Source organism: Ylistrum balloti, unplaced genomic scaffold, assembly GCF_031769215.1.
Source record: "Ylistrum balloti isolate Yb309-2 unplaced genomic scaffold, AGI_CSIRO_Ybal_v1 Utg370070, whole genome shotgun sequence".
In the NCBI taxonomy this organism is placed as follows: Eukaryota; Metazoa; Mollusca; class Bivalvia; order Pectinida; family Pectinidae; genus Ylistrum; species Ylistrum balloti.
This window is the reverse complement of record NW_026782112.1, coordinates 172,153-198,556: the sequence shown is the minus strand read 5'-3', so window position 1 is coordinate 198,556 and position 26,404 is coordinate 172,153. Positions and strand designations below refer to the sequence as shown.

At 35.4% G+C, this 26,404-nt stretch overlaps 1 protein-coding gene across 1 annotated transcript in view; it reads right to left on the bottom strand.

Annotated features, from left to right (window-relative positions):
- Window positions 1–1,683: 1,683 nt before the first annotated feature.
- LOC132549633 (centrosomal protein of 41 kDa B-like) overlaps window positions 1,684–26,404 on the bottom strand; it is a 37,682-nt gene continuing 12,961 nt past the window's right edge. Inside the window, exons 4-12 of the mRNA XM_060213581.1 lie at window positions 12,569–12,630; window positions 10,974–11,019; window positions 10,355–10,523; window positions 9,937–10,064; window positions 8,606–8,673; window positions 5,968–6,082; window positions 5,133–5,318; window positions 4,486–4,621; window positions 1,684–3,448 (exon numbers count right to left, since the gene is read on the bottom strand). Of these exons, the coding sequence (XP_060069564.1) occupies window positions 4,512–4,621; window positions 5,133–5,318; window positions 5,968–6,082; window positions 8,606–8,673; window positions 9,937–10,064; window positions 10,355–10,523; window positions 10,974–11,019; window positions 12,569–12,630 (884 nt within the window). The 3' untranslated portion in view covers window positions 1,684–3,448; window positions 4,486–4,511. The remainder of the gene's footprint in view (window positions 3,449–4,485; window positions 4,622–5,132; window positions 5,319–5,967; window positions 6,083–8,605; window positions 8,674–9,936; window positions 10,065–10,354; window positions 10,524–10,973; window positions 11,020–12,568; window positions 12,631–26,404) is intronic.

Here is a 26,404-nt window from a genome sequence, read left to right as displayed (position 1 = left end):
AAAAGGTGTGAAGCTCATGCAGTTTGGTGAATCTTAAGTCCTCAGTTTTGTTGTAACTCTACTCTGCATGTCCTTTTTTGAATTCTGAGGATAACAAAACCAGGCATTTTACAATCATTTGTCATGATTGGATATTTAAAATCACCAAACTGATTCAATTTTCAATTAGTTCGCCTTTTTTATTTTCCCTCTTTGGCAAACTTTCTTAAATTACTCTTAATTTCCAGCTTTAGTCTGTAGAAGTACTGAAGAATCCTGGAAAGACAAAACAGTTGCAATTTACAGTTTTCTTCATTGTTTTGCACTTAATATATACAGTAATAAATTCCTGTCTTTATGTATTTTCATAAATACCCGTCTTTTATATAATCTTAAATTTTAACAAGGCAATTAAATTGAATTGACAACAAATTAAGCTTCTATAAGGCCACTGTTAGTATTTCCAACACTTGGTGGTAGGTTAATTCCAATAATTCAGTCTAATACATTAAACCATATGAAAATTCTGAAAGTTAGTTTCTACATGTAAGCAACATCCTGGTATTTTAGAAATGAAGTGACAGAATCATTCAACACATATGTACCAAAGATCCAACAGGGATCTTGGCATCCAACATTATTTTGTTCTTTAAAACTTGGATCTTTTCCCTTCTTTTTTCATCTTTCCTCCTTTTTGCTACTTAAATTTTCTGACAGTCCCAAAATCCAAGGAGCACAGAAAAGGACCATTAAAACCCTACAGATATAATTCTAGAGAGGTCCATTAAGTATTTCTCAAGAAAAAAGGAAAAAACTTTTAATGTAAAATCCACGACTACCCTGTCCCACATTTTGTTTCTCTAATCAGACTGATCTTTTTTCTGATCAGTCCCAAAATCAGAAAAGATTAAGCTAGAGACAAACTTCTCCAAAATAAGAGTGATAACCAGCTATTACTGTTAAAAATCAAAGAAACCTCACTATTGGCCATGTTTTTGTTTGTTTTTTTCACTGGATCAGTCCAGTGTGACAATGCACAACTTGGGACCTAGGGAAATCTTAATAGGAAATCTGAAAAAAGATTAACCCAGTATGTCACTAGAACATACAATAACAAATTATTATGTCAAAAACAATAATGGACAACTGTCAGTCATGTTGTTCTTTGAATAAGACTGCAAATGGGACAATTTACAACTAGGGACACATTGGTCACATGACTACATTTGAAATATGAAAAGGATCCATTCAGTGCCACTCCAGAAACTGAGAAAACAAGAATTGTTTAAGGACTGGTGGAGAAACCACAGAGGCAAGGTGATTTGAACAGTACATTTGATGATGGTGGGCTAATTAAACAATTATGTGTTAATTGTGTCCAAAGTTCAGTCATAAAAATAAGAATCTTCCTATCTATTACAGTATTTATTGGATATCTTAGATTTAGGAAAAGTTCTGTTAGTCCCTTGTATCCCTGGTTTGGATACCTCCTGGTATGCTGAGCTATTGGAGTTAAACAACAAACTAAGAATTAAAGAGCAACAAGCCCATGATACATGTTTCTTCTTACTTATTGGTTTGTTGACCAGTAACAGCCAAACTTTTATGCTCTATGTATTTGATATCTTGGTATTTAAATACTTACAAAGGTAAATACCACAATCAATGTTGACAGAGAATCATAAAGTAACAAAACACTGCTGGAATAATGATATTTATTGATAACATATAAGCGATGCTCACATTTATGTACAGATAAAAATATACAAGCCTTCAACAATTTGCAAATATCAGTGATGCATTTTTTTTTTAATTTGACAGATGAGTTACTAATTCACAGCTACAAAATCAGATCAGCACTCTTAAGATTTCACCATTTTCTTCAGTTATTGATAAATTTTCATCACTAATAATAAAAAAAAATAATTGAAAACAATCCTTTATAAATTGGTTGTGAACAGTGCAATCTCAGATGAATATCTGTCAGAATATTTCATTATTCAGGAAAAAATACAACTGATAAAAAAATCTCTTGAATTGCCAGATTGAGATAGAAATAGTTTAACTTATGATGTTACAAATGTAGCATTGTCTCTGTGTTGCTTTGGCTGATAAATATATATCATTTGTTGTGAGGAATACTCGTCTCTCACTGCTATTAGTCCTTTAAACCAATGATAACATTTGAACTCTCATTTACTCTGTAATAGCAGAGCAACACTGAAACCTCTCATGTACTATTTACACAAAATTACAGTTCTCATTCATACTAAAGGACATAAAAAATGCACACCTCCCATCCTCCTTTAACTGAAGAAAACAGCATATAGTTCTCTTGTTAAGATAAAGGACTGACACTTACACTGTCTACAATACTCAGTCTTCAAATTTTTTTCCTAATACTTTAAATACACAATTCTCATCTAACACATTAAATACACAACTCTCAACATCCCTCTAATACTCTCATTTTAAATGGCAGTGGAAACACAGAAAAAATATAGAGTATACCTAGGTAATTTTATGTATAGATAAGCAAGAAAGTCAAGAATATGGTGAAATTCAATCTTATCAAGTGATATTCAAAATGCCGTGAGATGCATGCAAGTGATAAAATTTGCATAGTAAAAGTTATAGAAAGGCAAGGGCAGATAAATCTCCGTAAGAACCTTTCACATCAAGGTCACACATTTGTCAAAACAAAGAAATATAATACAACATAAATAAAAAAAATAGACAGCCTCCTCATTGTACATGTTGTAAATTTCATCATGACACAAATACAGATGTGATAACCTTACACACTTACTTACAATCACGCACAATGTTGTTAATAATCAGCTCTATACTTAAGTGCTGAGAAAACCTCCAATATCAACGCCTTACATACCCTCATCATTTTCAATGAAATGTTAATAATATTTGATTTGAGCTGATAAATCTTCAGTAGTAAATAAAAACTTGTGATAAAGAGATAAATCTACATGATAACCTTTCAATAAATTTCAGCAATGGACGGAGTTTACCAACAACTACATGAGATCAGAATACTCAGCTGGTCAGATTAAAAAATCCTGATAGATTCCAACACTTTATAGTAAGTCCAACAGCATCTTACTCATTTCTGCATAAAGTATTGTATTTGAGGATTTTGACAATGATGGATTTTTTCCCGAAAACCATGAACATTTTGTTCATTTACCAATGCAATCTGCAATATAAAAACCAAATTTCAAGACTTTTCATGTTTCTGAGATAGTTGACACTTATTGCATACATGGTGATCTGTATAACAGATGAAACAGATGGGTGGTCTTCTGTTCTTTAACAGGTTGATGCAGCTTGTAAAGGCACACACACATTCTACTGCTGTATAAATATATATATGAGGTACTTCTGACACCAATGGGTCCATTCATCATCTTGTGAGACTGTCCAAGACTTTCACTAACCGTACTGATCAGGTATCCTAATGAACGAAAAGTCAGCTTTAAAAATACTTTTTCATATAATCATAATCATTGACAAATTTGATCAAAAACTGTAAAAACATTAAACATAAACATAGAATTTATTCTGGATGGGAAAGGCAAGGACAAACTTATGTAATACTATTTAGTAACTAGGTTTTTATGGTTAAATGTTAGAGGTTATATGGTAGCTTTGAGTAAAAATGAAGTAGTTTTATAAACATGAAAAAGTTCCTGCTTTTGTTTCATGATTTTGATTTCCATCAATTTTCCTCCCCAAAGCAGCAAAATAACACAACAACTGAAAAAGTATCAACAGTGTTTTACATCCTCCTCCCAAAATAAAAATGCACAAAAATGACAAAAGTATAATACTCCCCCACACCCGCACACCCTCTCATTCCTAAATAAAACAGTGAAGGACAGAATTAGGATACCCTCTCCCATACCCCTCCAAAACAGCAAGGGTTGACAGGTGTAATTAGGTATAATTAAGCATTATCTGACAACACTAAGACAATCAGATCATCATTTGAATGGAGTACGGCCTTTCACTGCCCACTCTGGTTTACTGGTATAATTAAGCCTTACCTGACAACACTAAGACAATCAGATCATCATTTGCATGGAGTACGGCCTTTCACTGCCCACTCAGGTTTACTGGTATAATTAAGCCTTACCTGACAACACTAAGACAATCAGATCGTCATTTGAATGGAGCACGGTTCTTCACTGCCCACTCTGGTTTACTGGTATAATTAAGCCTTACCTGACAACTCTAAGACAATCAGATCGTCATTTGAATGGAGTACGGCCTTTCACTGCCCACTCAGGTTTACTGGTATAATTAAGCCTTACCTGACAACACTAAGACAATCAGATCGTCATTTGAATGGAACACTGTTCGCCACTGCCCACTCTGGTTTACTGGTATAATTAAGCCTTACCTGACAACTCTAAGACAATCAGATCGTCATTTGAATGGAGTACGGCCTTCCACTGCCCACTCAGGTTTACTGGTATAATTAAGCCTTACCTGACAACACTAAGACAATCAGATCGTCATTTGAATGGAGCACGATTCTTCACTGCCCACTCTGGTTTACTGGCCTTGGACATTTGTGACGCTCCACCAATTCGACTGGATGATGTACTGGCATTGGAGAGCCGACCTACAAATCACACATTACAATTACATTAACCTATATCTGAACACTGTTGCTCTTCGAAGTTATCCTGTTAATTCACCTCACACTGAAGTTTACTGTAGAAAAAATATCTGATAATTGGGATAGAAAGTCATTCTAACTTTATACTACAAACCCTGCATTATTTAGGCAAAGATCACACACTTTAAAAGATCTGTTATCATAAATAATAATAATAAATTCTATTTATTATACAACCATTGCGAAAGAAGTTTTTCCAACTTATATTAATCACTCTTGTGGCACGGATGGACGCATCCAAGGGGTCTTAACTGTGGGAGGAAACTGGAGTACTCGAAGAAAACCCACATGGTCGGGCAGGTAACCCCATACCTTTTCACATCCATTCCAGGAATCAAACTCCAGATGGTTAAGTGAAAGGCGAGTACATTACCAATGTGCTACCCGACCAACCTTAAAATTCTGTTACAAGCTACCACAAGCAACTGATAAACCACAAAGATAGAATACTTACTACCAACACTGCGATCGGAGAGGGCACTGTCAAGGTACATGTGAAGCTTGTCAATGTCTCCCTCAGATAATCTATCTTTACTTGCAGGAACCTTTACTGTAGGAGCTTGTTTGGCCTCAGTCACACTCTGTTTTGGAGTGCCAGTGAACAGGCCATCAGGAAATGCTTTATAGGCCACTCGCATGCCTGCACATAATATGTCAGATGTCTATCATCTATGCAAGTTATTGCGTCTTCAATAAATACCCACAATTCGAAAAATAACAAGCAAACTACAATCTCATCAATATTATTTCCAAAAACGCAGATATCCCTGGTCCTCTCACGATGACTCTAATGTAGACAGTTTATGATACTGAAGTTTGAATTTTTGATATTCTATAATCACATTATTTTCTGCTAGTTAGTATATTCTATCCAATATTCTATGTACAGTAAATATCTCCAAAACATTTCACAGTTGTATGATCAATGAATATTGTTCTTCTAATACAAACAACTAACTAACAAAAACATATATTAGTTGTTCTGGAAATCAGTTGACTTCAAAAAGCATTGTTGTTTCTCTACCAGAAAGACAATTTGAAAGTATGTGACTGGTTAACAAGTAAAACTTTGATACTGACTTAATTAAACTGAACATCAAATCCTCAAGAGAATGAAGAAAATCATACTGTATCTTCATTAAAACAATGACTGGTTCACTAATGACAGGGAGTCTGTGTCGTGAAGGAATAATCTTTCAAGTATGTATGGCTATGGCTGAACGAAAAATAAAAAGTGTTTTGCACAATTTTTCATATGATCACAACATGCACAGTAAAATTTGACTTACCACCTGATAGAAGGAACAGATTGTCATAACCTCTCTGAACTAGAGTTGTTGCAGCATTATGTGCTAAAGTCTCATCTTCATCATACAACACAATTATCTTCCCAGTTTGGTTTTTCTGATAAAGCAGTTAAGGGAGATAACTCTATCATATCATACCTAAACCATACTTTGACTTTAGTTAACTTTGCAGACATGTTTTTCTTACCATGCTGTGTAATTTAAAACACAACAGTAATGAAAGTTAACAAAATATAGATGCCTAGTATATAATTTTAAGATCAATAAAATGTTTAGAAACCGCTAAATATTTTGTCTAAATACGTGTCATATGAACCAGTGACAGATCACAAACTGCCCTGATCCTACGGACAGTCTTGTCAATTCAGTGGCATTAAAAAGTTGAGTGGTAATATAAATTTGGGAAAATGACAAAGTTTAGCACTTGTGCATGGGTCACTACCTGCAGCAAATCAGAACAAGAAGACAAAAGTCACATGCATGGTAAAATCTTGCTCCTTTTATGTTTGTAGCAAGTCACACAACGGGCAAACCTGCCATTACACTAACACAATGCATAGCTTCATTAGGATGTACTATCTACCATTTTATACACTCATTTGTCTTGTTCAAGGGACAAAACCCAACGGCCTCCTAAAAGGGACAAACTTTAAGTCAAATTTGAGGCCATTTCAAAGAAGACATTAAAAAGAAAAATAAACTTGCTTAAAAAGAAGAGAAAAGATTGATCTTCAGATTAAATTGGCTCTTAAAATCATCCAATGGGCTGGGTCAGTAGGTACAATTTTTCCCTCTCCTTGAAGGGTTAGACATCATCAAAACTCCTGGGGTCACTTTTGCTCTCTTCACCTCTGTTCTCATGTCATGGTAAAATTGAAGGCTTGATCCATGAGTGACATGATGAAAAAGCTACTTTGATTCTTTAATGTATATGAAACAAATCTCAAAGATGCGTAATGGAATATATACTCAACAAAAAAATAAAGGTTAACATGTTTCCTTGGCGAATACCTGTAAATGAGTGGAAACAAAATGACGTTTGTGCAACATTAGAAAATGGTAACGTTTTACATTACAAAATCCAAGGGGGTTACCAAAATCATTCAAGCGTGAAAGTCTGTATTAGCGAAAGAGCTGCACGAGGTTTTCTGCAACTAACTTGTATCTTCGCTTGAATTTCATACATATTCAAACTGACAACCGTTCCTTAGATCCTTAGGACTTAGAAATCACCGAATCTTGCTATATATCAACTTTATCATTATGCCCCGGCTGTCACAAGTACAGAGAGAAAGGGCTGGGGAGTCTCGCCGTCGAGTTGCACGGCATTTTGGTTGCAGTGTTAAGACAATTTGCCAGTTGGTAAGTCGTTTAAACCAAACTGGGTCAACATCCGATCGTCCTTGAAGCGGCCGACTCCGTAAAACGACCGCCAGGGATGACCGTCGTATACGATTGATACACTTGCGCAATCGATTCGTAACCGCAGTAGAGACTACAAGGACATTGTTTGGGCGTCATGTGTCTCCCCAAGCAGTCCGCAACAGGTTGAGGGCCTACCAATTGAAAGCGTGGCGTCCCTACACTGGACCCAATTTGTTGCGACGTCACCGTAATAATCGGCGTAACTGGACCCGTGTTCACTGTCGTTGGGCCTTACAACAATGGAACAATGTTCTGTTTTCGGTGACGGAAGGTGCAGAGTGTGGAGGCGACGAGGGGAGCGTTTTGCGAACTGATGCATCACAGAACGGGACAGCTTTGGCGGCGGAAGTGTAATGGTTTGGGGAGGTATTTGTGGTGGGACTCGTACCAGGCTTGTTGTGTTAAATGGCAATTTAGCCGGCATTCGATATCGGGACGATATTTTAAGACCAGTGGTTCTACCATTCTTAAGACGCCATGGTGTTGGCGCCATTTTTCAACAGGATAACACACCAGCACACACCAGTCGCGTCAGCAGAACTTTCTTGCAGCAGAATAATGTACAGGTGTTAGATTGGCCATCAAAATCACCTGATTTGTCACCGATTGGTCATGTCTTGGACGTTCTTGGGCGACGCGTGAGAGAACGTCAAAATCAGCCGTCACACTTGCAGGAGCTGGCCCAAGCCTTGATCGCTGAATGAAGCGCAACACCTCTCCTCGAATTTTCCGCCGGTTTACGAGTTCCATGCGACAACGCTGCAATGCTGTTTACTTTGCAAAAAGTCCATACCCGTTACTAATGGTGTTATCTTTGAAATTGACCCCAACGTCATTTACAGTCGAATAAAATCAACTGAACGCAAAGTTTTATAATGAACCATGACTACAGTTTTATCAGAATTGATCAATTACTTTATTCGTACATGACTGGTAAGGATTTATGATGGGGTTAATTAATTAATCATAGAATAAAGTAGTGTTACCTTTCTTTTTTTGTTTAGTATATATATATATGTATTGTAGAGGCTTTGAAGTTGGGATATTGCCCTTTCATAATCTTCAAAAGGAATGTATCAGTCTGTGACTGGTGAGTTTTTTCTCCTAAACCAATAGAATAACTTTGTGCCTTCAATTTTGCTACGACATGTTCCGGGGGTGCAGAGAGAAAACTTATCTGATTATAAAAGGATACATAGGCAAGCATTTCCTTGGTGTCAGAGTCATAAGCTCTTGATAACATAATCGTTGGGTAATTCCTTGCTGAAATGATCAGAAAACATTGTTTCATCATTACAATTCAAGTGATGATGGTTTTATATGGTCAGTATACAACTAAAAACTAGTTTGTGGGGACTATATCTGGTTTGTGGAGACTATATCTGGTTTGTGGAGACTATATCAGGTTTGTGGAAACTGTATCAGGTTTGTGGAAACTATATCTGGTTTGTGGAAACTATAACTAGTTTGTGGAGACTATATCTGGTTTGGTGACACTATAACTGGTTTGTGGAGACTATATCTGGTTTATGGACACTATATCCGGTTTGTGGAGACTATAACTAGTTTGTGGAGACTATATCTGGTTTGGTGACACTATAACTGGTTTGTGGAGACTATAACTGGTTTGTGGAAACTATAACTAGTTTGTGGAGACTATATCTGGTTTATGGACACTATATCCGGTTTGTGGAGACTATAACTGTTTTGTGGAGGCTATATCTGGTTTGTGGACACTATAACTGTTTTGTTGTAATAATATCAGGTTTGTGGAAATTGTATCAGGTTTGTGGAAACTATATCTGGTTTGGTGACACTATAACTGGATTGTGGAGACTATAACTGGTTTGTGGAAACTATAACTAGTTTGTTGAGAATATATCTGGTTTGGTGACACTATAACTGGTTTGTGGAGACTATAACTGGTTTGTGGAAACTATAACTAGTTTGTTGAGACTATATCTGGTTTGGTGACACTATAACTGGTTTGTGGAGACTATAACTGGTTTGTGGAGACTATATCTGGTTTATGGACACTATATCCGGTTTGTGGAGACTATAACTAGTTTGTGGAGACTATATCTGGTTTGGTGACACTATAACTGGTTTGTGGAGACTATAACTGGTTTGTGGAAACTATAACTAGTTTGTGGAGACTATATCTGGTTTATGGACACTATATCCGGTTTGTGGAGACTATAACTGTTTTGTGGAGACTATATCTGGTTTGTGGAGACTGTATCTGGTTTGTGGAGACCATATATCTATGGTAGTAAGGAGAGATTACCTGTATGTTTTACTGACTATATATATATGGTAGTAAGGAAAGTTTACCTGTATGTTTCACTGACTATATATCTATGGTAGTAAGGAGAGATTACCTGTATGTTTTACTGACTATATATCTATGTTAGTAATGAGAGATTACCTGCATGTTTCACTGACTATATAACTATGGTAGTAAGAAGAGATTACCTGCATGTTTTACAGACTATCTATCTATGGAAGTAACAAAGAATAGTTTACCTGTTATAATATGACACTCTTTGTAGTCATCATTATCTCTTACATCCAGTAACAAGTACGGACAGTCGTGTGTCACCTTGAGAGTCTGTGGTTTATCTTCACGAATCTCCCCTTCACCTGTTACAACACTGAAAATACATGTCTTATTATTACAGTTAGGAGCTTGCAACAGTACCATTATATGCCAACTTTTATCCTATCTTACAAACAATAATAATTTTTATATCACAATAAAAATTTTGAGTTGCTGTTTGAAAATAACTTTTTTCAAATTGAAGCTGTCATTTGACCCATAATCTCATTCTTTAATCTAGAATTTCGGGAGCATTATCCATTGTGAAAAAAGGGAATTTTTAGCCTATTTTCAGAAATGGAGAAATTTCAGAAAGCACTTGCTCTTTTTTTGTATGTAACTTACTTCTGTAATTTGGATCGACTTCTATCTGTGTCTCCAGCTCCCCCATTCCGTTCTGTGAGGCGAGGAGAATTTCCTTTCTCCTGGATTTTCAGGACCTCTCTGTCAGCGGTGTCTGGTCGATCTGAGTAGGGTCCATCTGTGTTTGTCCTGTCTGTATATTGGCCATTCGCTGTACATAATAATCAAAGGTTTATGTACACAAGTTACACCACAATCTACATCAAACCACTTCCTAAAATATTACTGTTTTTGATGTATTACATAGTGCTTCCCTTTGACCTTCCTATGGCCCAAGCATGAAGTTCCAGTCACAGGTAATTTGTTACCAAAGGGGGAATAATAACTTATACATATGTATATCAGATGCATGTAGTAAGGATTCTAGAGAATTACAAACTAAGAAATATCATGGGTACAGTATGTCTCTCCATCTGATAAACATACCTCAATAAAAGTATCTCTCAGAACCTGATAAACTTTTTATAATAGAAGGATATCACTTTGAATGGTAAACTTATTTATCATGTTAAAAAGTACATCACTTTAATATTTATAGGATACCATACAGCCTCACATAATAAACAACTAAAATGAAGTCTAGTTTGACATTTCAACTTACTGTAATTTGAACTGGCTTCCTGGTCATAATCAGCAACTTGTACCAACTAGGAAACAGGAGAGAAACAAACCATTAAAACTTCTATTTACCAGAAAATGCAATGTGGATGAATTCAGAGAACGTGTGACGACAGACAAAGTGATCCCTAAGTGTCTGAAAACTCTGCATATGTATGATAAATTAGACATGTTCAGTTTGGCTACCTTGATCATTCATCATTTTATGGATCACTCATCCTTGTTAGAAATTGTATGTAAACTAATTCTGTATCTTGATACTGAGTTGGTATCCAGATACCGATAGAGATAACACCCTCTGTACATATCACACATACACTAATAGACAAGGACATCATCATCCTTCATTTGATCCCATCATACTTCAACAAATTGGTGGTGTGACATTGATGTCATAAGATCCCATCATACTTCAACAATTGGTGATGTGACATTGATGTCATAAGATCCCATCATACTTCAACAAATTGGTGTCATGACATTTCCATCATCAGATCCCATCATACTTCAACAAATTGGTGTCATGACATTTCCATCATCAGATCCCATCATACTTCAACAAATTGGTAAAGTGACATTTCCATCATCAGATCCCATCCTACTTCAACAAATTGGTAAAGTGACATTTCCATCATCAGATCCCATCCTACTTCAACAATTGGTGATGTGACATTGATGTCATAAGATCCCATCATACTTCAACAAATTGGTGTCATGACATTTCCATCATCAGATCCCATCATACTTCAACAAATTGGTAAAGTGACATTTCCATCATCAGATCCCATCCTACTTCAACAAATTGGTGTCATGACATTTCCATCATCAGATCCCATCCTACTTCAACAAATTGGTGTCATGACATTTCCATCATCAGATCCCATCGTACTTCAACAAATTGGTAAAGTGACATTTCCATCATCAGATCCCATCATACTTCAACAAATTGGTAAAGTGACATTTCCATCATCAGATCCCATCCTACTTCAACAAATTGGTGTCATGACATTTCCATCATCAGATCCCATCATACTTCAACAAATTGGTGTCATGACATTTCCATCATCAGATCCCAGCAAACTTCAACAAATTGGTGTCATGACATTTCCATCATCAGATCCCATTGTACTTTAACAAATTGGTGTCATGACATTTCCATCATCAGATCCCATCATACTTCAACAAATTGGTGTCATGACATTTCCATCATCAGATCCCATCATACTTCAACAAATTGGTGTCATGACAATTCCATCATCAGATCCCATCATACTTCAACAAATTGGTGTCATGACATTTCCATCATCAGATCCCATCATACTTCAACAAATTGGTAAAGTGACATTTCCATCATCAGATTCCATCATACTTCAACAAATTGGTTATGTGACATTTCCATCATAAGATCCCATCATACTTCAACATCTTTTTTACACACAACCTAGACCTAACTGGACTCTTATTTAATTGATTTCAATGTCCTTGATTTGCTTTAGAGGTTATCAGTCTAGTTTTAAATACACAAAATTAAAGTTTAAAAAACACCAACAGTTACATCAAGTAAAATTTTAATCTTACCAACTGAACAAATGTTGTCACTTTCATTCGTTTGAAGATTTCATCCCTTTTGAATCGGTAATCTGAAAAAGTACAAATGGATAGATTTTTTTGTAAATACATGCATTATTTAATCATAATTTAGTGTGAAGATTAAGTAGATAACATGATAACATAATGCTGTCATGGGGAGTGTTATTACACTATAGGATTCTTGGAGAACACAGTGTATCTCCTGAAAACAAACTTTAATAACCTAGAGCTGGAACAATGGTATGGAGTAGCAATACATAAACATGACAACCTTCACATGTTGGTATATACCTAATGAGGAATTAGACAGGGTATATAAGTGCTTCATTTATACACATAAAATGGTGCCTCATTTTTACCAATTCCTGAGAAATCCTCTGTCATTATTATTTTTTGGTTTGTAGTACATTGAATTTATTGATTGAATCAAATGATTGATAAGGGCCTAAATAAAGTGGCTTATTCTATTAATACACAACATACATTGTACCACATCAATTATTGAGTAAAGTTAACATCCATCTATCCTGCAAATGAAATATCCTAAAATTTGTCAATCATTCTGCAGTGGGGATCAAACAATTTATACAGATAAGGACAGAGTTAATTTTGACATGTACTCACAGTAACTTGGGTTGGTAAGTTATAAGCTGTAGCTATACTCTGATAATTCTATAATGGAATGCTGAATAACAAAGCACACACTCCAGCGTTATGGCTACCAGAGACTCAGTTCAGTAAATATTTCCATTCATTGTATCAATTATTGATGGCTCTTCCCATCAGTGGAGTTAGGCTTTGTCTAAACAACTAACAATTATACAAAATGTATACTATGAATACAAAGTCAAAACCTAACCTAATACTATAAACAATTCTCAGATCTAATTACAGATAGCTGTATACAGCACACAGGTATCACTGTTCTAATTACAGGTAGCTGTATGCAACACACAGGTATCACTGTTCTAGGTAGCTGTATACAACACACAGGTATCACTGTTCTAATTACAGGTAGATGTATACAACACACAGGTATCACTGTTCTAATTACAGGTAGCTGTATATAACACAGGTATCACTGTTCTAATTACAGGTAGCTGTATAAAACACACAGGTATCACTGTTCTAATTACAGGTAGATGTATACAACAGGTATCACTGTCCTAATTACAGGTAGCTGTATAAAACACACAGGTATCACTGTTCTAATTACAGGTAGATGTATACAACACACAGGTATCACTGTTCTAATTACAGGTAGATGTATACAACACACAGGTATCACTGTTCTAATTACAGGTAGATGTATACAACACACAGGTATCACTGTTCTAGGTAGCTGTATACAACACACAGGTATCACTGTTCTAATTACAGGTAGATGTATACAACACACAGGTATCACTGTTCTAATTACAGGTAGATGTATACAACACACAGGTATCACTGTTCTAATTACAGGTAGATGTATACAACACACAGGTATCACTGTTCTAATTACAGGTAGATGTATACAACACACAGGTATCACTGTTCTAATTACAGGTAGATGTATACAACACACAGGTATCACTGTTCTAGGTAGCTGTATACAACACACAGGTATCACTGTTCTAATTACAGGTAGATGTATACAACACACAGGTATCACTGTTCTAATTACAGGTAGATGTATACAACACACAGGTATCACTGTTCTAATTACAGGTAGATGTATACAACACACAGGTATCACTGTTCTAGGTAGCTGTATACAACACACAGGTATCACTGTTCTAATTACAGGTAGCTGTATACAACACACAGGTATCACTGTTCTAATTACAGGTAGATGTATACAACACACAGGTATCACTGTTCTAATTACAGGTAGATGTATACAACACACAGGTATCACTGTTCTAATTACAGGTAGATGTATACAACATACAGGTATCACTGTTCTAATTACAGGTAGATGTATACAACACACAGGTATCACTGTTCCAATTACAGGTAGATGTATACAACACACAGGTATCACTGTTCTAATTACAGGTAGATGTATACAACACACAGGTATCACTGTTCTAGGTAGCTGTATACAACACACAGGTATCACTGTTCTAATTACAGGTAGATGTATACAACACACAGGTATCACTGTTCTAATTACAGGTAGATGTATACAACACACAGGTATCACTGTTCTAATTACAGGTAGATGTATACAACACACAGGTATCACTGTTCTAATTACAGGTAGATGTATACAACACACAGGTATCACTGTTCTAGGTAGCTGTATACAACACACAGGTATCACTGTTCTAATTACAGGTAGATGTATACAACACACAGGTATCACTGTTCTAATTACAGGTAGATGTATACAACACACAGGTATCACTGTTCTAATTACAGGTAGCTGTATACAACACACAGGTATCACTGTTCTAATTACATGTAGCTGTATACAACACACAGGTATCACTGTTCTAATTACAGGTAGCTGTATACAACACACAGGTATCACTGTTCTAATTACAGGTAGCTGTATACAACACACAGGTATCACTGTTCTAATTACAGGTAGCTGTATATAACACAGGTATCACTGTTCTAATGACAGGGAGCTGTATACAACACACAGGTATCACTGTTCTAATTACAGGTAGTTGTATATAACACAGGTATCACTGTTCTAATTACAGGTAGCTGTATACAACACACAGGTATCACTGTTCTAATTACAGGTAGATGTATACAACACACAGGTATCACTGTTCTAATTACAGGTAGATGTATACAACACACAGGTATCACTGTTCTAATTACAGGTAGATGTATACAACACACAGGTATCACTGTTCTAATTACAGGTAGATGTATACAACACACAGGTATCACTGTTCTAATTACAGGTAGATGTATACAACACACAGGTATCACTGTTCTAATTACAGGTAGCTGTATACAACACACAGGTATCACTGTCCTAATTACAGGTAGCTGTATACAACACACAGGTATCACTGTTCTAATTACAGGTAGATGTATACAACACACAGGTATCACTGTTCTAGGTAGCTGTATACAACACACAGGTATCACTGTTCTAATTACAGGTAGATGTATACAACACACAGGTATCACTGTTCTAGGTAGCTGTATACAACACACAGGTATCACTGTTCTAATTACAGGTAGATGTATACAACACACAGGTATCACTGTTCTAATTACAGGTAGATGTATACAACACACAGGTATCACTGTTCTAATTACAGGTAGCTGTATACAGCACACAGGTATCACTGTTCTAATTACAGGTAGATGTATACAACACACAGGTATCACTGTTCTAGGTAGCTGTATACAACACACAGGTATCACTGTTCTAATTACAGGTAGATGTATACAGCACACAGGTATCACTGTTCTAATTACAGGTAGATGTATACAACACACAGGTATCACTGTTCTAATTACAGGTAGATGTATACAACACACAGGTATCACTGTTCTAATTACAGGTAGATGTATACAACACACAGGTATCACTGTTCTAATTACAGGTAGATGTATACAACACACAGGTATCACTGTTCTAATTACAGGTAGATGTATACAACACACAGGTATCACTGTTCTAATTACAGGGAGCTGTATACAACATACATGTATCACTGTTCTAATTACAGGTACCTGTATACAACACACAGGTATCACTGTTCTAATTACAGGTAGCTGTATACAACACACAGATATCACTGTTCTAATTACAGGTAGTTATATATAACACAGGTATCACTGTTCTAATTACAGGTAGATGTATACAACACACAGGTATCACTGTTCTAATTACAGGTAGATGTATACAACACACAGGTATCACTGTTCTAATTACAGGTAGATGTATACAACACACAGGTATCACTGTTCTAGGTAGCTGTATACAACACACAGGTATCACTGTTCTAATTACAGGTAGATGTATACAGCACACAGGTATCACTGTTCTAATTACAGGTAGATGTATACAACACACAGGTATCACTGTTCTAGGTAGCTGTATACAGCACACAGGTATCACTGTTCTAATTACAGGTAGATGTATACAACACACAGGTATCACTGTTCTAGGTAGCTGTATACAGCACACAGGTATCACTGTTCTAATTACAGGTAGATGTATACAACACACAGGTATCACTGTTCTAGGTAGCTGTATACAACACACAGGTATCACTGTTCTAATTACAGGTAGATGTATACAACACACAGGTATCACTGTTCTAGGTAGCTGTATACAACACACAGGTATCACTGTTCTAATTACAGGTAGATGTATACAACATACAGGTATCACTGTTCTAATTACAGGTAGATGTATACAACACACAGGTATCACTGTTCTAATTACAGGTAGATGTATACAACACACAGGTATCACTGTTCTAGGTAGCTGTATACAACACACAGGTATCACTGTTCTAATTACAGGTAGATGTATACAACACACAGGTATCACTGTTCTAATTACAGGGAGCTGTATACAACACACAGGTATCACTGTTCTAATTACAGGTAGATGTATACAACACACATGTATCACTGTTCTAATTACAGGTAGATGTATACAACACACAGGTATCACTGTTCTAATTACAGGTAGATGTATACAACACACAGGTATCACTGTTCTAATTACAGGTAGATGTATACAGCACACAGGTATCACTGTTCTAATTACAGGTAGATGTATACAGCACACAGGTATCACTGTTCTAATTACAGGTAGATGTATACAACATACAGGTATCACTGTTCTAATTACAGGTAGATGTATACAACACACAGGTATCACTGTTCTAATTACAGGTAGATGTATACAGCACACAGGTATCACTGTTCTAATTACAGGTAGATGTATACAACATACAGGTATCACTGTTCTAGGTACCTGTATACAACATGCAGGTATCACTGTTCTAGGTAGCTGTATACAACACACAGGTATCACTGTTCTAATTACAGGTAGCTGTATACAACACACAGGTATCACTGTTCTAATTACAGGTAGATGTATACAACACACAGGTATCACTGTTCTAGGTAGCTGTATACAGCACACAGGTATCACTGTTCTAATTACAGGTAGATGTATACAACACACAGGTATCACTGTTCTAATTACAGGTAGATGTATACAACACACAGGTATCACTGTTCTAGGTAGCTGTATACAGCACACAGGTATCACTGTTCTAATTACAGGTAGATGTATACAACACACAGGTATCACTGTTCTAGGTAGCTGTATACAACACACAGGTATCACTGTTCTAATTACAGGTAGATGTATACAACACACAGGTATCACTGTTCTAATTACAGGTAGATGTATACAACATACAGGTATCACTGTTCTAATTACAGGTAGATGTATACAACACACAGGTATCACTGTTCTAATTACAGGTAGATGTATACAACACACAGGTATCACTGTTCTAATTACAGGTAGATGTATACAACACACAGGTATCACTGTTCTAATTACAGGTAGCTGTATACAACACACAGGTATCACTGTTCTAATTACAGGTAGATGTATACAACACACAGGTATCACTGTTCTAGGTAGCTGTATACAGCACACAGGTATCACTGTTCTAATTACAGGTAGATGTATACAACATACAGGTATCACTGTTCTAGGTACCTGTATACAACATGCAGGTATCACTGTTCTAATTACAGTAGTTGTATACACAGATATAATTAATCTCCTTCCACTTGATCAATAACTAGTAAATATATAGACAATTATTCAGTCCTTGATTTTACATGTACTTTTTATGTGTATGATACATAAATACATAGATTTTGCTCTGACAATATAGGATTTTACAATTCTTTAACAGTCAGCTCTAAAATATATCTGAGAAATATGAGGCAAAATCTCCACAAAAAACATCCTGTATGTAAAGAAGTGGAAGGAAGAATTAAAAACACTTTCAAACACAAAGTACCATCCTGAAGAGAGATGGTTCTAAATCAAAAATTTTTTCAAGTAAGCTGCAATAAAAACTTACGATCTAGAGTTCCTTTGATCATTACAGAATGTGCCTTTTTTATCAAAACTTACGCTCCAGAGCGCCTTTGATCATTACAGAATGTGCCTTCTTCTGGATGGTATTAAGATAGAGAAGATTAGGCTGACAGATTGGATCAAACCGGTACCAGCTGGTGTTGGTATTGTGTCTGGAATCACTTACTGCATCAGTACTGGTCAGACTTCCCCGCGACATAATGATGGACACTTTTAATTTCTTAACAACTGCTAAACTTAATTGTAAAATTCTCTCTTAATGTGACTCTGTAAAAAATGTCTCTGACTACAGACTGCACCATTCAAAAGTTTTAAAACCGCTCCTGCAAGCTGGACCATATGTAACAATGCCGTCTTTAGAACATTGTTTAAGTAACCAATTCAATCTGAATTGGCTTTGTTGCTGGAGGAATATCGACAGATTTGTTTAACTGTTAGACTGCTAAAAATGTTTATCATAGTGCGTACAAATTTCTTCTTTTCTAAACAAAGGAAGCAGGACTTTGTATAGTAAGTGAATGGAATTGTTTTCCTTCTTTGAGAGACTGTCAACATTATGTTTACAAACGTACCTGTAGATCAATAAAATGGCACCAGTACACAAATCAGTCCCACAGGTTGCTACACAGCTGAGTTCTGTTTTTTATTAATAACCAAAAATAAATCAATATATTTTAATTGAGGTTAACCACTCAATGTTGACATACCCATTATAGAAATATTTGTAACCTGATAAACAAAGAAAGTGGTGTTTCGGTTCAGGAATCATATCACACATGATGATAATAATAGACTTTGAAGTTTGTAGTCTTTTTAGTCAAACTGTAATTTCCATAAAGAGAAAGTCTGATATACCATAATAATATCATTCAACAATTATGATAATGCATGTTGTATTCTGTTTTGTTATCCTTAGCATATAAAAAGTCTTAAGACATATGATAACATATGAATTTTACTTTTTTCCACCAGTTTTATTTGTTTTAGTTAATCTGTATTTGTTTTATTGTGTGCACATTTGATGTATCTTAAAAACATTATAGACACCATGACACAAGATCTCTGGCCCCAACCATTGTTAGATCTATATATTTCATCATCAAAAGTTCAATATATGAATCAAGTTTATGTCCAGAATGAAACATGATGACCATGCATGTCCAGTTAAGTAATTAAATCATAGATAAAATATAGAAGATTTATACTTCTATTTCTAGTTCCACCTAATTATGGTTGTAATTGACCACATTTCTCAATCTCCTATACCAGACATACTACATTTTGGGACAGAAAGACCCCAGCTGCTCAAAGCTTGGTTAGAGTTAAACTTTTAGCACTGGATAAACAAGGACTTTAAAAAAAGCAGCACTAAGAATATCAATTTGACTGTCTCAGCACATCTATAACAGAACAAGAGGCCACATGGACCTTAACGATCATCTCACTATAAAGACCTATATCAGCTTACACAGAAGACATTATTGGGTCATCAATACCATTTCTGCAAACTTGAAATCATATTTATACATGCACCTCACAATTGCTATTACTGTGGATGTATTGCTTGTTGAAAAAGCAAGCTGCAGGCCCAATATCAAGACCCTTGACCTTTCGAATATTAAGAAGAAGATGCTTTAAGTATTTCAACACATTTGACCCCTTTGACGGTCGGTGAAATATCGGCACCCTGGGTCTTTTGGTTCTTGAGAAGAAGTCATTAAACATCTTCACAGATTTGATGCCTATGACCTTGAAAGTGGGTCAATGTCATTCATATTAACAAAATTGGTAGCCCTACATCCTAGCATAATACAGGCCAAATATCATCATCCTGAGCATTTCAGTTATTGAAAGGAAGTTGCTTTAGCATTTCAACAAGATACTCATTGGACAGCACGCAATGACGGACAAAACATTCATTTTTAGGTCACCTTGACCCTTATGGTTTGATGACCTAAATTAAATATCACATATTTTAAACAACCGGAATGACTGGTTTAAATTCTAATCAAATTTTAAGATCCTGACATCTATGTATCCATCAGTATATCTAATGTCTGGTGTAAGATCCAGGGAAACCTGACCTGAAGTTACTGTACATGTTTAAGTATAAACATAACAGTAACAACACTATTATCAAATTCTATTTCACCTGTCCAACTTTTCTGATTTGATTGACAAATTTCTCCCCAAAGTACCTTGGGCTCACTTTGGAGAAAGTGTTATTACTGCAAGTGGTTGATGACAGGAATGAGATGAATGGGATTAAAAACAAAACATGTAAGCCCTCCAATTATGAGAGAGAATGAAACCAGTCACCGTTCGAAAAAACCTTCACATGCTTGCACAAACTGTGGTCCAAAACACAGGACACCACTTATATTAACTTTACACACTTCATGTTAAACAGTTCAATTTCAAACTTATATTGACTACCTGTCACAATTTGGTGTCCACTTTTTACTGTTATGTTGACTCTGAGCCAATAAAGAAGCAATTACTTACAGTATATATGTTCATTTCAATCAATCTCTAAAAGAAATGAGAATATTTTTTTTTAACTTAATCAATCTCAACAGTTATGGTGGTACAGCTGTTGTTAACAACATGATCCTGATGTGAAAACAAATCTAAAGGTTTTCTAGGGATCAGAAATATACCTGTACCCTTTTATGCTTCATCACGATCAAATTCTACGTTAAGTAGCATTTGTTAGTATATGGCAAGTGCAATTTTTTTTTAAAAAACAATTTACTAAACTTTTAAACACTTCACATGTAAAATTAACAAGAGATCCCAGAGGGATCTTGGCACCCATCATTGTTTGATCTTTATTTGCTCTTTGAAAATTCAATCTTCTCCCTTCTTTTTTCTTCTCTTCTCTGTTTTTGCTCCAAATGAAAGACATTTGAACATTCCTTTCCAGAAATAGCAATGATAATCTTTACTTGCCAATCAAAAATGCCTGCCTGGAAGCCATTTTGTTTCTTCTGATCAGTCCCCAAATCAAAAGAGCACAAGGAAAGACCAATGGGGAATTCGAGAGACATCCATTCAGTACTTCTTAAGAAAAAGCATTAACAATCTTTACTAAGCAAAATCCAAGATGGCCACCTAATTGCCATTTTTGTTTTTCTGATCAGTCCCAAACTCACACAGGCACAAATAGGGACCTAAAGGAACTTATACATGATATTTGAGAAAGATCTATAGAGCAGTTCTCAAGAAATAGTAACAACAAACTTTCGAAGTCAAAATCCAAGATGGCCACCTTTCAGCTATTTTGTTTCTCTGATCAGACCCAAAACTAGATGGGCATAACTAGGGACCAAAAGGAACCTATATAGGAAATTTGAGAAAAGATCTATTGAGCAGTTGTCAAGAAATTGCCATAACAAACTTTAAAAGATGAATTCCAAGATGGCTGCTGTTGGCCATTTGTATATTTTATCAGTCCTAAAATCAAACATGCACAACTAGGTAGCAAGGGAAACCTACACATGCAATTTGAGAAAGATCCATTCGGTACTTCTCAAGAAATAGTGATAACAAAAATTGTTTATGGACGACAGAGTGTTTTGAATAGCCCACCATCTATTAATCTATATTAATTCTACTAAATCTAAAATTCCTTTTAGGTGTGTTTTCATGTACATCAGAAACCAATTTGTTCATCAAGTAACATTCATTAAACTTAATGTACTGAATTGTAGTTCTGCAAAATGCATTTTCTACATCTTCCAGCTGATTTTTTAACAAATTTCTTGATCAATATAATGCAGTAACTTCCAAACATCAAATCATACACCAGATGAATGGAATACAGATATGTTTATCAAAATCAGTCATCACCAAGTGTTACTAGTAATAATAAGTAATTAAAAAAGAGTTGAGGAAATTGAATTTGATTAGGCGGTAATGAAAGTTTATAGAGTATATAGTCGTTACACCGGAAGCTGCTGATAAATTTAAAATCAATTATTTACACATTCTCAGCCCAAGGGGAAATCCATATATACCTAGCTTCAGGAATTGTATTGATTACAGCCATTGACTACAAAACACATCATGTCACCAACAACTACCTGACATCCAACATATCAAACCATACCATACCTATCAAAAGTTATATGTTATCAACACCTCAAATAAAATCATATTGCATTTCATCCATACACCAAACACAAGTCATCTCTACAGAAACTAATCAACTACACACCAAACAAACAAGGTATAAATATACAGCCTTCTATCTCATACCTACATATATAGTCTTCTATCTCATACCCTAAACCTACATATATAGCCTTCTATCTCATACCCCAAACCTACATATATAGCCTTCTATCTCATACCTACATACATAGTCTTCTATCTCATACCCTAAACCTACATATATAGCCTTCTATCTCCTACCTCAAATCTACATATATAGCCTTCTATCTCATACCCCCAACCTACATATATAGCCTTCTATCTCATACCCCAAACCTACATATATAGTCTTCTATCTCATACCCTAAACCTACATATATAGCCTTCTATCTCATACCCCAAACCTACATATATAGCCTTCTATCTCATACCTACATACATAGTCTTCTATCTCATACCCTAAACCTACATATATAGCCTTCTATCTCCTACCTCAAATCTACATATATAGCCTTCTATCTCATACCCCCAACCTACATATATAGCCTTCTATCTCATACCTACATATACGCCTTCTATCTCATACCCCAAACCTACATATATAGCCTTCTATCTCATACCCCAAACCTACATATATAGCCTTCTATCTCATACCTACATACATAGTCTTCTATCTCATACCCTAAACCTACATATATAGCCTTCTATCTCCTACCTCAAATCTACATATATAGCCTTCTATCTCATACCCCCAACCTACATATAGAGCCTTCTATCTCATATCTACATATACAATCTTCTATCTCATTCCCCAAACCTACATATATAGCCTTCTATCTCATACCCCAAACTACATATATAGTCTTCTATCTCATACCTCAAACCTACATATATAGCCTTCTATCTCATACCCCAAACCTACATATATAGTCTTCTATCTCATACCCCAAACCTACATATATAGCCTTCTATCTCATACCCTAAACCTACATATATAGCCTTCTATCTCATACCTACATATACAGCCTTCTATCTCATACCCCAAACCTACATATATAGCCTTCTATCTCATACCTACATATACAGCCTTCTATCTCATACCTCAAACCTTCATATATAGCCTTCTATCTCATACCTACATATATAGCCTTCTTTCTCATACCTCAAACCTACATATATAGCCTTCCATCTCGTACTCCAAATTTCCAACCCTAAGTACTGGTATACTGCCTTTTCTCAAATTCCCTAAATCACCAAAATTGAATATGATAAGAGAACTCGTTTCACACCAAAAACACCCAAACATATATGAAATAGCCTTCCATCCCACACCCCAGTGGTCCAAATATAACCTTCAGTCTTTTATTTGGCAAACCAAACATCTAACATAACTATAACACAAATATTTAGCCTTCCATCCCAAACACCCAAACACAAGTGATTTAAGGTCTTCCATTCAAAACCAAATATCTAACACAACTATGTAACACAATTATTTAGCCTTCCATCCAAAACACCCAAACACAAGTAATTTAAGGTCTTCCATTCAAAACCTAATATCTAAAACCACTATGTAAAACAAATATTTAGCTTTCCATCCCAAACACCCAAACACAAGTAATTTAAGGTCTTTTATTCAAAACCAAATATCTAAACAAGACCCAAGTACTGTTGTAGTTCTGCATGTGTTTGAACTAAACAGAAACCAGCGTATACTAATGATTTACTAATAACCATTTTTTCTGATAATAGGTATACTCAAAACACATTTAGGATGGTTTTCATATGAAATAACAGTATTTTTGTAATCAGAAGAATACAAACCTTTCTCTGCTTCTCTCAATATTTCTGTAAGTTTGTAGCGATCCTCTTTGAAAAGTTTCGGCCTTGGAGGGGCTTTCCTTGGAGTCATATAACTCGAGTTGTAGAACGATGGATTGCCTTTTTTGGGCATTTCGTTGTTTTAATGACGTAATTTATCTTGATATTTAGCAAGGAGATGAAAATGCACAACAGTTTCCAATAACCCACGGATATATCTCCTCCATACCAGCTTGGTTAAAGATTTTCGCTGGAGCCTGTATCCAGGAAGGCCACACCAGCCACCCAGTACACACTGTATGGGATATCCACTAATCAGTTTGTATTAAAGCAATTACTGGATGGGACACAATACAATGTAAAGACATGCAGAAACAAACCAAGATCACACTTTTGGATCTGATTTGGGAAACTGACTAAATCATAGTTTCGCTTTGATGTAATCATGAAAGGAACTTAGACAAATGGTGAAATGTTGTGTTACTAGAAGGTTGTCAGAGTCTGTGAACAACACAGCTACCTGTATACCTGTATGTCAATACACACTGGCCAAGGTAAGCAGGTCTAATCTACCAACAGGTATGATGTAGCCATATCAATAGAAAGTAATGAGCTAAAGGTCCTGCTGGCTTTTTATATCTAATTTAAATATAAGATATGGCTTTTAAATGCTTTTAAAATGTTTCAAAGTATTAATCGGCAAAAAAAAAAGATAAAGGTGTGTCCTGATTTAAAGAAGGAAAACACTTAGACATTCGTCTCTGGTGTAAATCTCTCTGTGGTGTAAATACAGTGTGATGGATTATCTCTTAAGCTCATTCTTTATACTTATATGTTAAGATATTCAATAACATAAGTAGACTCCTGCAGGATATGTGGAAATGTAATGTACTATTTGTAGAGTGGTATAAAAACTAATGCGGTTATTGAAACTTAATCACTCTCGATTATGTTCAAAAATACACCACTTTTGATATGAATGTGACAATGTATACACATAAAAGTCACTGAAATCACCAATGCATCTTTTCACATAAGAGACATTTTCTTTAAATCCTTTACAGTTGTGATTATTCATCCCTCAGTCAATACTAATACACAGTCTATATATACTATTTGCGTGTATGGTACCTGTTTCAAAGTCTTTATCACAATTTATGTTGATAAATTACCATTGAAGGATTGATGTTGTCAATTATTTACATTACAGTGTTTGTAACAGGTGACGGTTGTCAAGTTCAACGTACCAATGAATGCAGCTTCCACTGATTTCTATATCTTAAGCTGTTTCCTCATATTGTGGTATACTGTAACATCATACCTTTGTGGAGTTCAATTTTTGTGGTTTTCCAAAAGAATCACTATTTGTGTACATTTGATTTCATGGATAAAATAAACCTGCCATAAACACTAATGATTATACAGTATTCAGTCATATTTGTAGGTGATTTAATTTCACCATACTTGCAGCCATCAAAGAAAGCATCATATAAAATACCCAACAGACATTTAACATGAAAGAAAATTTAAAGAAACTGTGGACTATCCTAAATGGAGACAATCACCCAGAAAAATTAAACAACAGTAAAATATGAACACTGGTGTTGTAATTTTGATATATTTCCAGATCATGATATACAAAAGTCCAATATAACAAATCACTCCAATACACAATATAAGATAGGTGTGTATACACTGCTGTGTTAAGTTTTCAGGGACATCAAATCCCCTAACAATTAGATTGTTTC